We start from the raw sequence: 14,165 nt of genomic DNA, 5'->3' as shown, positions 1-14,165 counted from the left end.
TCCCACGGAATTTTAGTATATAAGACAGAATTTTGAGAATAAAGATCGACTTGTAATCCAAACCTCAACGAAGAAACTTGTGTTTCATTGTTTGGGTATCCAAACAGAATCGGGAAAGTTTCACCTTTGCCTTCCCTCCGGAAATTGGTTACGCACTTTGGTGTCTCCCCACTCCGTCGGAAGAATTAGGCGAAATTAAGCCAAGCAAGAACCACGGTTAGATACTTCTCCTGGTTATCCAGGAAAAAAGGCTAATCGTCTGATCGAGCTACGGCATTCCCGTTGTCCACGTCGAGTTAGTGTAGTGCGAGTCCGCTGCTAAAAACTTCTCCTGGTTTTCCAGGAAAAAAGGTTAGCCGCCTGATTCAAGCAACTCTGACAAGGCCAGGAATCTGCGCGGAGATCTCCGAATCGACCATTCCTTCGCGTGGTCGGTTCAACAACGGTTCGTTATCGAACTAACATGTAGTCTTACGGACATGAACTGCGACAGGGCAAATTTGACTTGCTTTGCGAACGAAGCGAAACACTGTGACACTGTGAAGTCCAGGTGATGAATTTTATAAAATTTTAGAACATTTATCAAATACTGCTGACGTTTGAAGTAAGATATTTTTGGGGGTTTTTTGAGGCTTCTTTCAAACCCCAGGCAAACACGATTCGAAATGCGAAAGGGGTGTACTAATGGAGCAACTCGCTGTGCAGCTGCGCTAACACCGGCTAATATATTTTTAATGTGTTTTGGGGCTAGGGTTTTAGATGCGCCATCAACGACGTACAGTATTGCATGGAGGTTCACTAGGAGAAGTGTGACTGATTAATCATTTTGTTTGTGGTAGTAGTGAGAGCCTAGTACAGAATGCGCTCGATGCTGTGAGTAGTGTGACTTTGAAATAGAATCATCGAGTTCGAGAAAGATTTCCAACCGGCTTTTTGTTTTTGGGTTTAGTTATGTGATACTACTTCTTCAAACATGTCCATCCACTGTTGCCGTCGTCCATCTTGATTGCATGAAGAGCTCATGTACCATCACGGACTGGAATCCCCAGCTGGACGGCCCCTTAGCGGTGGATCAGGCTATGGATGATGCGATGTACTTGATTTTTCAAAATTTGACTCAATCCACTATAATCTTTAACCGGATAGACCAATTAAACGAGAGACGCGAGTTCAACATATACATTGAAAAATCGCCCGCCGTACAGAGTGTGACTGTTTCTTCGCGCGCCAGAATCGCTAGCCTGTATCTAACCGAAACGAATCTTCGGCAGGTAGAAATTGAAAAGCTTAATACCAACCTAAGGTACTTCACGATAGCCGAGAACCGAGAGCTTCAAGCCATTCCGGATAGTGTAGCACACTTGTCTATGGTGAAGGTTCTCGACATAATTAAATCGCGCATAACGTCCGTCAACTACACGCTGTTCTGCAAACTGCAACGTCTGGAACATCTTAACCTTTGCCAGAACGAGATAGTGTCGTTGGAAGAGTACGATATGGAGAGTGATGATTTCCCGTGCCTAAAATACATGGATCTATCCAACAACCTTCTGCAGACAGTGAGCATGCACTACTTCAGCAGCATGCCGGTTCTCGAGACGTTGGATCTTTCGCGCAACGTTCTCACCTCCCTGGAAGGTTCTTGCCGGTCGGCTAGCTTAAGAAACCTTAATCTATCACACAACCGTATCGCTAGCTTTAGCTGCTGCGATTGGAACCTACCCAGATTGGCCCATTTCAATGTCGTCAGCAACACTTTGGAGCGATTGCCATCGTGCATGGAGCAGGCGATGCCTAGCGTAAGTTTCCTGGAGCTTTCAGGGAATGTGCTATCGGACGGTGAGCACTTCTGGGAGCGGTTAGCCGAGCTGAAGCAATTGCAAATGTTGGACGCCAGTCACAATCGTCTGACGAGCCTGGTGTGGTCCAGTACGGTTCTTAGCTTGCGATACGTAATCGTACGAAACAATCGCATCAAGGAGCTAAGCGTACCGTTTGCCAGGGAAGGTTTCAACATCGACGCGGACTGTAATTTGATTGAGCGGCGCGATGCGATTAGTGTGTCGCGGAACGTTACCTACCTGCAGATGCAGTGCAATCCGATCGATTGCAGCTGGAACAGGGAGTTGGTGAGAAGAGAGGAGGTGCACTGTGTAGAGAACCTGGTACCGTGCAATAACTGTCTTTGAAGGAGAGCTTTCCGGGGTGCAACAACAACAAAAAAGTGAGGTTAGAATTGTTGGAGGTTAGGAATAAGGGAAGCAAAATTACATACCCGTCGGACGTTTTGTCCTGGATTCTAAAAATACTTACCCAGAAACACCTATTAATAGCCGTACTCAATTGGAAGATCTTTTTCCTGCTTTCCGCCACTCTGGTACTCCCCTGGAGGATAAAGCGCAACCACAACAAAAAAATCAAAATAAAAAAGCAGTCGCATTTGTTGTTCCGAGAATTTCTACCAAACAGTTCACCGAACCATTAATCGGCCATGTTCGAGTTACCGTAAATAACTCCTTTTTAATGACACGCTTGAGGCTGGTAGGCAATATAATATGTGTTGCGGAGGCCAGCACTCATTCGCAAAGTCCGCATTCCGTCGGTGTTGCCGTTGTTGGGTGGAACTGCGTTTAACCATGTCCTGTGTTTGGTAGGAATACTGGACGCGGAATGTTGCTCTTGAAGGCTCTTAAACAGTGGATTCTACTTTTAGGCTACCGTTGCTGTTACTGCTTCAAGCATCGTTCAGAAGCGCTGTGGCATTGCAGTTCAGCTGTATGGATTTTGAATGCTCTGTCCGCGACTGGAACCCGATGCAGAATGGTGCCTTTACCTTAGTACGCGAATCAAAGCAGTCCATGTTTCTGACGTTCATAAATCTGCAAACCATGTCACTCAACATGGCGATGCTGCAGGAGAAAGGTATGCTGGAAAACTCTACCCGCATTAGGAACTCTCCGGTGCAAAGCATCTATCTGCCAGCGGCCATCAAATTGGGCACGCTCACTATCGACCAAACGCCACTGCTGAATGTGACATTCGAGCAGAATAACACTTGCCTCGATACGCTCGTCATAAGTGACAGCCAGCTAAGGGAGGTACCGGGCACGGTGGCCCATTTGCTTGCGGTGCTGCGCATTGACATTACGGTCGCTCGTATACGAAGCATCGACTTTGCGCTGTTTGCTAGGCTGCCGCGCTTGGAGATTCTTACCCTGAACTTCAATTTCATCCACCGCCTGGAGTACAGCGCCAGCGCGGACAGCGATTTCCCGGAGCTGCGCGAACTCTACATATCCAACAATCGGCTAACAACGGTCAACTTTACACATTTCCGTACTATGCACGCACTGGAATCGCTGTACCTGTCCAGCAATCAGATCCGCCACGTGCAGGACAGTCCACTGCTCGGTGCCAGGTTAAGATTCCTCGATCTCTCCTGCAATTCCGTCGTGCACATGAGCACCTGCAACTGGACGGTCGGTAGTTTGCTAAACTTTGCCATGTACAACAACTCGCTCGTACGGTTCCCAGCCTGTCTGGAGGAAACCATGCCGGAAGTAAGGTATCTTCAGCTGTCCTTTAACTCGTTCTCGCACGGCAGTGACATCGGTAGGCTGGCCAGCTTAGAAAAGTTGCAAATTTTAGACGTTGGCTACAATCGAATCACGCGCCTCGCGCTGGACACGTTGATCCCGTCGCTTAAGTATCTTAACCTGGAACACAATCCGATCGTGCAGCTGAGTGTTGGGGTGGCAAACGATGGGCTTGCGATCAATGTTAGATGTGGAGCGATCGAGGAGTTTGATCCGGCAAATGTAACGCACAGTGTGATCGCTTTGGAAATGGGCCACTGCCCACTGGACTGTAGCTGGGACAGGCGGGGTGACAACGAACGCGCGGCAGATGCCCGAACGAACGTACAGTGTGTGCGAAATGATGTTACCGACCGAGATTGGTGTAAGGTTTAGGACGAGCGGGAGCGCGACAAATAAAATGCTAAAAATTCGAAACTTTGGAAATTGTGCAGCATTTATTGCGCTCTTCTAGCAACATCTTGCAGTCCGTTGCAAACGTCGGTCGAGTTGCTGACCGGATTGCCTTCCAGTATGAAACACACGTCCGCTGCCAGCGCATACTGTACGCGGACCGTCCGTATTTGATTGTGCGCAAAATCGATGTGTATCATCGCTAACTTGGCGAACGGTGCCATATCGAGCGCGGTCAGCAAATTGTTGGACATACGAATGGAAATCAGATTCTGCAGCTTCTCGATGCAGCTGAACAGATGGCGGATGCGATTGTTCTCCAGGAAGAGCAAGCGCAGCGATTCGGTCTTCCAGCGGCATACATCGAGCGTCTGCAGCCGATTGGTCGCTAGGTCTAGCTCGAGTAAGTTGGGCAGTTCGAGCGTTCCGTTTAGCGTTACGATTCGGTTCGATCTAAATCTTAGCTTCTTCAGAGCCTGCAATCGGCTTAGCAGGTCCAGATCGAGCGCGGTAAAATGGTTGCAGGAAAGATCCAGCTCGGACAGCGTCTCACAGCAGGTACGGTTCGGCGAGAGATGTAACGCTTCCATGCGGTCAAAGTTGAGTTCGACACCGAACAGCTTGCTCTTGCCCTGCAGCACATCGAGGCTAAACGCGGGAATGTGCATCCTCCGCAGGCGAATAGTTTCCAGCGCCGACATGTTGGCTATTGCCGCCAACAGCCCACCTAGATGACTCTTGGTAATGGATAGAAAATTCAACCGCCGATTGGGAGCCGTTTCTATGCCTCCGATCGTTTCGTCCACGGTAAGCTGGAGCAGAGCACAGTCACGCGGTAGGATTAGCTTCTCTACCTCACAGTTTACCAGATTCAGGTCGGGCAGGGTCGGATGTAAGGTGGACACGTTTAACGTCGACATGTACGATTGTTTCACCACCAGCGTTGTAAGCCGCTGGAGCAGTTGTTCCGGAAGCTGTTGAAATTGCGGCACAATCAGATGCTTGACCGTGCAGTAAAAGTCCCCATCACAGCTGATGTCTATCGATGTGGAGGTCCCGATGAGGATGCTGAGTAGTAGCAGCAGCTGCTGCTTCATCGCGCAGCTTCTTGGTCCTTCTGTGAGATCAGGACACACAACTGGGCACCTGTTTGCTGGCCGGTGGAAATATTTTATACACCGCCGGGCATCATCATTTCCGCCCATCATCGGTTCCTAGTAAACGATCGTGCCGGCAGTGTAACTGCAACAGTTTAAAATTAAATTAGTTGTACTGCAAAATGGCTTGCCCATGGCGCAACGTGCTGGCAGTTCTTATCGTTCGTGGGTTGAGTCATTTTTAATCTGGAGATTCTTCCACCAATTTGTTCTAAATCTACAACAGCTTTTGCTGTCGTTTATACAGTGGTGGCGCCGCATTAGTCTTACCTTTGCAATGTTGATAGTATAAATGCTATAAACAAAAACACATTCTGCCGCCTTTTTGAAGTGCCAAAATGCAGGTTAAAAAAATTGTTTGTATGTTTATGCATTTTTATGACTACCATAAATCAGTAAACTAATGATGAGGTTTCTTTGCATTACGCTCGCGCGTGTGACTCTTCCCCGCCGGAGTCGTTTATTTGATCGGAATCGGTTGTGCGATAATTGAAGCAACAAACAATCGCATCTGCTTACATTCAATAATCCACCGGCAGCGTTCGGCACAGATTATTTTTAATATCGCTAGATTCTTTATTTGTTTGTGCTGTCGAGAGTAGGGGAAAAAAATGGCGCCGTTCGGTTCGTGTGCTCACTCGCTCGATGTGAGGTTAAAAGTGGTAGTAAAATCCGATTAGAGCGTGTGAGAGATGAACGGCTAGTAGAACGGCTTTCCAATCAGCTCGAGTGACACTTATCGTTTGCTTTTATGAAACGACGTCTGGCATCGTTTTCTGCTCTACCCAGCGTCAGTCAGCCGGGCTCTCGGTGTGAGTTTAATTTAATGTACTTCAAACTGTACGCTTTACGGCTGGAGCAATCCAATAAAGATGGCGCTGGCATGTGGAGACAGTTTTGCTCGGGCTGTTGACTGTAACGGACTTTTTCATTTTTTTCTTTAATTATGAACAGGAGATACCCAGCTGCCAGGTAGGGTGCATAGATCAGTGTGACATTAATTTCTCGGTGTCATGTCGATAAGTGATACGTCCTTTGGGAAGCAAGTAATGTCATTTTGGGTTTAATGTGTGATTTATAATTTAGAGATGGATTTTGCAGGACAAGCACTAATGATTTTCCAATGTTGACATCTACTATTAGATCGAGCACAGCAAATGAAATGACATCTATAACGTTCATACGAGACACTCGTGGACGTCTGATTTCCTGCCGAACGCGGACAAGAACAAACAACAACTCTTGCGAACGTAATAAAACCTTTTTTTCTCGCCCGTCACATCAAGTGGAAGCTTTCTTCGTTCGTCGAGACGTAATCGATAGTTGGACAACTGTTTGACACACACACACACGCACACACGTTCCCGTTTTACCCCGCGGAACGGAATCAGGAACATCATTGATCTAGGGCAGCAGTAGTAGTAATGGCAGAAAGAATCAAGGACAAAAATCAATACACTTCAGCGCCGGGGGAAAACTGTTCCTTTCAGAACATCTTCAGATTGGTGCTTCATGTTCAGCTTCACGAAGCGCACGAATCAGAGGATGATATCTCAGGATAATCAGTCAGCCATTGTTGTCCTTTGTTTCCCATTGTTGGTTGCTAGTCAAGATGCACCATCGTATGTGTGACGGTACAGGTTGTGGCTACATGCGACTTGACTGGCCTTGAATCGTAAACATCTCCTTCTTTGGCTGTTGTCTTGGGTAAACATTTATTTACCTCACATTTCTTGTTCTTTGTGGCGAAGCTTGGGAAGCTATTGGGGGCGCGCGCACACACACACATTAGTTCAAAGGAAAGCGCATTTAAGAAACGCTAGAAATAAAATGAGATTTAGGTTTATTTTCATTTGTAGCTGTTGTGTTTTAATTGTGAAAATAGTAAATATTTGTCTTTGACATTTGCTTCGTTATTCTTTTTGACAGCTGACAGTACCCCGTTCTGTCATCCGTTAGTAGCTCTCAGCAAGCTACTCAAGGTGAACAAAAAGACAACATAATCCGGTGCTCTTTTTGATTTTATTTTTCAAATAAGAAATGTTGGAAGTCATAAGAAAATCTAAATTGAACTAATGACAAACAATCCAATACATAAAAATTTTTTAGAGATCCATCCGACAAAATCGGAGCAATGGAGTTGTGCCACAAGCCATAGAGATGCCCCAAAATCTACTACCAAAGGCAGCACTAGCTGCTGAAGTAGGCCCTGAGTATCGTTACAAGCAATATCCTCCCAGAAATAGAATGCGACGTGTTAAATTGGCTACATGCAAAAACATGAAAATGAACTTTTCGATCGTACTGTCTAAACCATATGACTGTGGGAATGTGTCACTTTACACCGGTAGCTTCGACCTCTAGCATAAACATAAACCTTTACTACTTTCGTCCAAAGTGTCAACTACAACCAAATCAATTAACTTACATAAACAATCCAAATTTATGGAAGAAAAAAAATCACAGGAAAAGCATAACATTCAGAAACCACTCACCTGCTGTGATTGGTCTCCTCCACGTTGCAACATGGCTACCAGTTTGCCGGAACCACTTTAAGTCGAAGCAGTTGGAAAACTCGTTGTCCAGAAGGAAAGAAGGACAGAAACCGCAAACCCACACACGAACACGCTGCTCCGTGTTTTATCTATACGTATTTGCCATTAGTACAACGGTACAGTAACTAGAATAGAAGCCTTTTATAGTTTGTACACTGTGTCTAGGCCCACCACCCTTCAGGCCACCAGCGCTCATTGTTTAAGCATGACGTTTAAAGCTCGTTCAGCTGTTCCCGGAGTGCCCGGAAAAACGGATAACGAGTTAAACGGAGTCCGATGTGTGAGGTGTGGTTGTCGGTATGTAAATCGGATGCTGATTCTCCCGGGAACAGCGTCCACTCCGCCTGTACATACAGAAATAATTCATGCAGTGACCTTTTGTTGGCATGAAACATGAAACAGCAGTGTACCGATGCCTGGCGCCATTGGCCTTGAGAGTACTGAGCAGAGCGCGTGTTGTGTTTCACAGATTTGCACCACATTCACAGCTCGCGCTCTCTCTCTCTCGCTCGAAATCTTCAATTCGGTGCCGTAAATTGTTCACAAATTTGTCAAGTATTTAATTACACTTTTGCAGTGTTCTTGCCCGTTCGCTCACTAAAACTTTCCCTACACCCTCCCCCCCCGCCATTTTCTTCATTTGCAGACTTCCGTATCAGTAAGTACTGCGGCGAGCATCTGATCGTTGGCAACGAGGTCCACTGGGAACCGCTGGACGGTGACAGCGACGAGGACTCGACCGACGACGATGAAGAGACAGCCGGAAGTACGGGATCCTCCTGGCGGCAACGAACGCCACCGACCGATGGTATCGCTAATGGATCCGCTAATGATGTACCCGACGAGCAACCTTCCGGCCGCGATCCGAACGAGGGCGGCGAAGATTTGCGGGACGAATCTTTGGTGACGCTCCAAGAACGCCATTATGCTGCTGCCGGATCGCCGTACCGTCGACTGGTCCGGGCCGGTGCAGTGGGAGAACCCCGGGCCGAAGCGCTACAGGCGGCCACAGTTCATTCGTTTCACAATTTGAAAATTCTCAAACCGGTCGACGACGAGGAAGAGGCGGCACTGGAGCGACACCAGCAACAAAAGCATTCACAGCAGCAGTCGCAGCAGCAGTCGGCTCGGCAGCACCAGCAACAACCGCACAACGAGACGGACATGGATCGCAATCAGCAGCAGCAGGAGGCCGAAGCGGCAACCCGCAACCGGAACCGCCAACGGCAGAAAGTTTTCTCCCAGGTAAGAACCAGCCAGTTGATTGCCCCGGACGGGTGTTGTAATTTAAATGGGTTTTGGGAAGCCAAACCCGTAAAAGGACATCATTCGCTGGTTTGCATTATAGATGAACGCAATCACGGCGAGCATCTTTGCCGTCTGCCTTAGTGGAATGATGAATTTAGTTAGAGGTTTTGGTCGATTTGGTCTCAGCCCTGGTGGATTCGTGTGGAACGGGCAGGGCAAATTAAAACTGCAGATGCGCATTTTGAGGAGAAATGTTTTTTAATAAAAACATCAGCCTAAAAGTATGCAATTTTCATTACACACTTAAGTGCTATAGCTGTTCGGTGTTTATCTGTTTCACCGGACGTTAAGCTGTTAGCTCCTAGCGGGACACAATTTTCAAACGAGCGCTTCTTTAACTTTTGACGAAAGGATGTCTTAAAATATACAGCCCAAAAGTATGCAATCTTCAGAACAAAATGAAAATGCGCATCTTCCGGTGCTGTTCTCATGACATGTCCAACCACCCTGGCGAGTCTCATTAGCTAGTGTTATTCGATCATTAGCTCGTCATCGTAGCGGGTCCTCTATTGTCCATTGTCTCTATAGGCCAATGAGGTCTCAAAGACCCAAAGCCTCTATAAAAAAGGATAAAAAATATATACCAGTACTGCTACTGGTGCCACCATCTACGTTTATGTTGTCTTGAAAGCACAATTAGCCTGAAAGTATGCAACTTGCATTACAAGTTATGCAGCCCTTCTGGCCTTCTGCACATCTTTCTCGCCGAGCTGCGAGCAGAATTGTTAACAGGGTGTTGAGTTTTCTTTCCGTTACTGAGAATTAAATCTGCAAACGAACATGTGGTCCCCGCATGTGTTCAAACAATCGGCAGACCTTTGTGTATACATGCGAAAAAATTGCGGGCGGTCATGAGTCAGTCATTCGAGGTTTGAAAATATTACTCTTAAGCTGCGATGTATAGTTGCTGCAACATAATGCAGGCAGTGGCTTAGCCCACAAGCATACACACTTGGAGATGTTTCTACGGATTCGTGCCAAGACAGGCCTTTCGCCGTCAGCTGTGTACACAAGGTGATATGGCTGGTGACACCATTCAGGACGCCTCGTACACAGCATCTCGTTTTTCATTTTAAAAAACTTTTGCTACGCATTTATTTTGAGTTTGGTAAATTACAGCGTGTACACAACGCCGGCCAGGTTTAGGAATTCCTTCTGAACGTTTTGGAACGTACTGGTCAAATTTTCGACGGTACGCCCATCCAGGGCACCTTCCCAGGCAGCCACCGCATTGCGGAAGCTATCGAATGCACTTTCCAGTCGGGTGCGCGATGGAAGAGGCAGCAACGAGCTGTTCTGCGTGCCGAACGTGGGGAACAGTTGGTACAGTTCCTCCGCTGCGACATAGGCCGAATTCAGGGCGATATGATCCTCGGTGTCCTTGATGAGGGCGGTGTTGGCGAGCGAGAGATCGCGCACGACTGACAGCATGCTGCCGAGGGCGGTCTGCATCCGTACGATGACCGGCGACTTGGTTTGTGCCGTGCTGGTAGCCTGAAGGGACGAGCAGAAGTAGCCGGTGCCGTTACCAATCCACCAAACTCACGGTCGATGCTGTTGGTTCGAAACTTACCACGAAAGCGCACAAAACCACCGAAAATACTAAGAATTTCATCACGATTAGCTGCTGTGACACACGCGCTGGCGAAGAGGAGTGAGACCGAGGTTCGTTTGCAGCACACGCAACAGACCGCACTGGATTCATCCGAATCGGTACTTATTCCATTTTATTCATCCCATCGCTTCGCGCGCTGACAACGCAGAATGGGTGTAGGGAAATACAGCTGGTTTTTGTTTGCATTTCGATTTGCGGTACACACATTTGCGGAGGGGATTTTTTTGTTGAAAAATTTGCACCTAAAGCTACTGACTGGTGCGCGCGTGTGTTTTGTTGGACAGCGATTTTTTTTGTTTGGTCTTTGAGGACGTGAGAACATCATCTTACCCTTTGAATGTAGTGAATGAAATCGATCTGCAAAAATGACGCTACTGCTCGGGCTTACTCTGTTAGTTTTCGAAGAGGGCGTTAAAAATGCCCAGGACACACGCAACAATTCCATCGGGAGTCGTTGGCCATTTTAAATTTGGTCTCTGCCCTCGTTGACCCTTTCCTGGAACTTAACGATAGCTTAACGAAGCAGTAGCACGCACGCACCACACTGATGAGTGGTGGCACTAATGGATGACAGATAAAACAAACTGCCTACTATAAATAAAATAAGTTTGCACGATTCCGCATTCGACTGTCGACGCCAGCAAAAAAAGAGGAAGAAAAGTTGAACCATGGACAATCGAGCGTCCCCGGACTTCTTTCCCAGCCTAATGGCCGTTTTTCTTCAACGCTTTGCTTGCAGGACTTTCGTGTGCTCAAAATTCTACCCTCCAATCTGGACGTGGTGGAGGACATCAAGCAGATAGGCAACGAGTACTACTTCAAGAAGGACGTCGAGGTCGTGATAGACGACAGGGAAAATGAAATTGTCGATAGCGAAAGCGGAAGCAAGACTGCCGATAACGGTCAACCGGTGGCGGGCACAACGAATACCACCGGGGACGGCGACATGACGGAGACGCTAGACATTGTCGTGTTGCCGGCACCGACGAAGGACATCGAAATTTACGACAACGACCTCGTACCAGATGGCGAAGCGGGTAGTGCACGGCCGGACGACGATGATGGCGATGATATCAGTGTAATTGGTTTGATATCGCCAACGCGAACCGCGGCCTCCACTTCGCCCATGACAACTGCATCCGGCGGGCTGGAGGGTTCGAGCAGTACACCTATGCCACCTACCGTGGAAACAACTCTCGGCCACTGGGATGTGGATCGGCTCGATCTTCCCGAACCGGCAGAGGAGGACAATCGTAGCAGTCTTGCAGTGGACACACCGAACACACCACCACCGTTCAGCTTCAACAATCGGACATTCCAGACAATGCAGGAAACGGTACGGAAAGAGTTCGACGAAAGTCAGGGACCGTACCCACCGGTCGGTAACTATGACGAGGAGGAAGATTTCGACGATGAGGATGATGATGGCGATGAGGATGAACGGGGTGGCGATGCACGAACTTCTGGCCCGTATGGGCGGCTCGACAAGTCACACAAAAAGCATATGAGGTAAAATCGATAATCAATAAAAAAAACGAACTTTTAAGCACATTTTCAATCGGGCAACCGAACTTTATCGTCCATTGTGCGCTGATCCGTTGAATGCTCTTTTTATGTTCAGCGTGCAACGGACATTGCTGAAGCATCCGCTACGGCAAGGGTTCCTCATGACGCCCAGCTATCCGAAGTACTACATCGGGGACAGTACCTGCCGGTGGACGCTCTACGCTGGAGTGCATCAACGGATTAAGCTGACCGTACTGGACCTAGCGTTACGCTGTAAGTGAACATGCATATTGCTTTAGCGACCGGCAGGCAAGCACAGGCAGCCACTTAGGCAACTTGTTTTCTCACGTTCCCATTTTTGTGTGTGTTTGGTTTGCTCTTCCTAACAAAAAAAAACGTCCGGTAGATGACGATGAGTGTCGCGATTATCTGCAAGTGGTCGATCTCAACACCAACCAGACGCTGTTTCACAGCTGCACCGAAAGCAGCCGTCCGATCGAAATCGTCAGCATACAGGAGCGCCTAGAGGTATGATTAATAGCGCTTAACGCGCGCAGTAGAACCCGCCCCGGGATCCGTTCAGATCGTTATCGTTGTGTATCTGTTTTTGTCGTTTCTTTATCCTTTTTTTACCGCCGTTCTAGGTGTCCGTGCGGACGACCACCAAAGTCATCTATCCCAAACGGGGTGTGCTGGTACATTACACAGGTGAGTCCGGAATTCGTTTTTTACTTCAAATTATCAGCAAAATCCGTTGAATTGAAAATTGCTTGAAACATTTCATCGTCATTTCGAGCGAAATATTTCACTCGATTTCACTTTCGTCAAATGAAAACCGTTTGACGTTTTCGTTAAAAATAAACCGTCGTCAAGTTTGACGTTTCTCTATATGTGCGTCGTTTGTTTATGTTTGGTTGCACGCGCCTGGTGAAGTTTTGTGCATTCATTTCTTTTTTCCTTTGTGCCCCCTTGGTTTTTGTTACAGCGCTAGGCTGCGAACTACCGTCACCAACGCCCGGGCACATGCGACTGGTGCGTCGAACCGAACATCGCGTCAAGTACGTCTGTGATCCATTGCACGTGTTTCCCGACACCGGGGAAAGTGTTCGCGAGCTAATCTGCACGGCCAAGCACACCTGGAATCGGCCACTTCCGGCCTGCATAGGTAAGCATGCAACAACAGCAGCTGCAAACGGTAGCAGCTGCTACGTGTTACAGCCAAGGTGCATCCATCGGGGGCAATGCACTTTGTTTCGATTGATTGAGTTTTGTCTTGGATAGTGATGGGAATTAGTTAAATTGCATCTTAGTTAATGTGTGGTGGATTTGGAAGAACTATTTTCTGGTTAGTTGAAAATTATTGGCGCATCTTGGTGAATGAAAATTGAATGCATTTGGGTTAGCGTTCCATTCTTTATGTCAGATCTTCGTACACGCGTGAGGTCCGTCTCGTGAGTTCCAGTTAAAATTAGAATTGCCAGCTAAGAAAGCAGGGAAAGCCCTGTTAGCTGTGTCCCTTGTGGGTACAATGCCACGCAAAGAGATTTTCTCAGAATTTTCCGTTCGTCAATATAATGTTGGTTTCCCCAGTTTTCACATCACACCTGAACCCAGCTCCGAATGATTGATTTATGATGTTGTAACCACCACCAAACCAACCAGCGTGCGTTAGACGTTTTTTTGTTACAAAAGAAGTCACAAGTAACCAAGAAACGTGGAGACCTGCGTAATACTGCGTTCCCCGTTCTTTTGTGGTTCGCGCGCTTATAAATATCCACGTCCAGCTTGACACGTACCGCCACCGAACACCGAGCGCGGGGCACGGTCGTTAAACGTTTAGTCAATAGTGGTTCTGTTCAAAAATTAACATCAACCGCGCCCGGCCACGTGCGGCCAAATCGAACGTCGCAAGATGTCACCGATGTCTCCCCGGGTGTGGTGTGAACTCTACTCCACTTAGCCGAGCGTTACGCCCATCATTTATGGTTTTTGGTCGGTTGTGTACGGCTGTGACGAGCATGATGCTAATGACGCT

At 47.6% G+C, this 14,165-nt stretch overlaps 4 protein-coding genes across 6 annotated transcripts in view; 3 read left to right on the top strand and 1 right to left on the bottom strand.

Annotated features, from left to right (window-relative positions):
- The window catches only part of LOC118513670, a 76,896-nt gene that overhangs the window by 59,041 nt on the left and 3,690 nt on the right, over positions 1-14,165 (top strand). For all 3 annotated transcript variants that reach the window (XM_036059773.1, XM_036059772.1, XM_036059771.1), the window contains exons 5-10: positions 8,348-8,946; positions 11,364-12,133; positions 12,246-12,403; positions 12,537-12,658; positions 12,775-12,838; positions 13,116-13,295. In XM_036059773.1, the coding sequence (XP_035915666.1) occupies positions 8,348-8,946; positions 11,364-12,133; positions 12,246-12,403; positions 12,537-12,658; positions 12,775-12,838; positions 13,116-13,295 (1,893 nt within the window). The remainder of the gene's footprint in view (positions 1-8,347; positions 8,947-11,363; positions 12,134-12,245; positions 12,404-12,536; positions 12,659-12,774; positions 12,839-13,115; positions 13,296-14,165) is intronic.
- On the top strand, positions 471-2,484 carry LOC118513678 (protein artichoke-like). Its single transcript, XM_036059784.1, has 2 exons — positions 471-873; positions 950-2,484. The coding sequence occupies exons 1-2, from the start codon at positions 860-862 to the stop codon at positions 2,187-2,189; spliced, it is 1,254 nt and encodes a 417-aa protein (XP_035915677.1). The 5' UTR covers positions 471-859; the 3' UTR covers positions 2,190-2,484.
- On the top strand, positions 2,614-4,017 carry LOC118513676 (leucine-rich repeat-containing protein let-4-like). The gene is made up of 2 exons (XM_036059780.1): positions 2,614-2,650; positions 2,714-4,017. The coding sequence occupies exons 1-2, from the start codon at positions 2,637-2,639 to the stop codon at positions 3,969-3,971; spliced, it is 1,272 nt and encodes a 423-aa protein (XP_035915673.1). The 5' UTR covers positions 2,614-2,636; the 3' UTR covers positions 3,972-4,017.
- On the bottom strand, positions 10,073-11,205 carry LOC118513680. Its single transcript, XM_036059786.1, has 2 exons — positions 10,583-11,205; positions 10,073-10,503 (listed from the first exon to the last, which is right to left on the bottom strand). Exons 1-2 carry the CDS (start codon positions 10,712-10,714, stop codon positions 10,123-10,125), a joined length of 513 nt encoding a protein of 170 aa, XP_035915679.1. The 5' UTR covers positions 10,715-11,205; the 3' UTR covers positions 10,073-10,122.

This window comes from Anopheles stephensi, chromosome 3 (assembly GCF_013141755.1).
Source record: "Anopheles stephensi strain Indian chromosome 3, UCI_ANSTEP_V1.0, whole genome shotgun sequence".
Lineage (NCBI taxonomy): Eukaryota > Metazoa > Arthropoda > Insecta > Diptera > Culicidae > Anopheles > Anopheles stephensi.
This window is presented reverse-complemented; position numbering and strand designations above follow the sequence as displayed.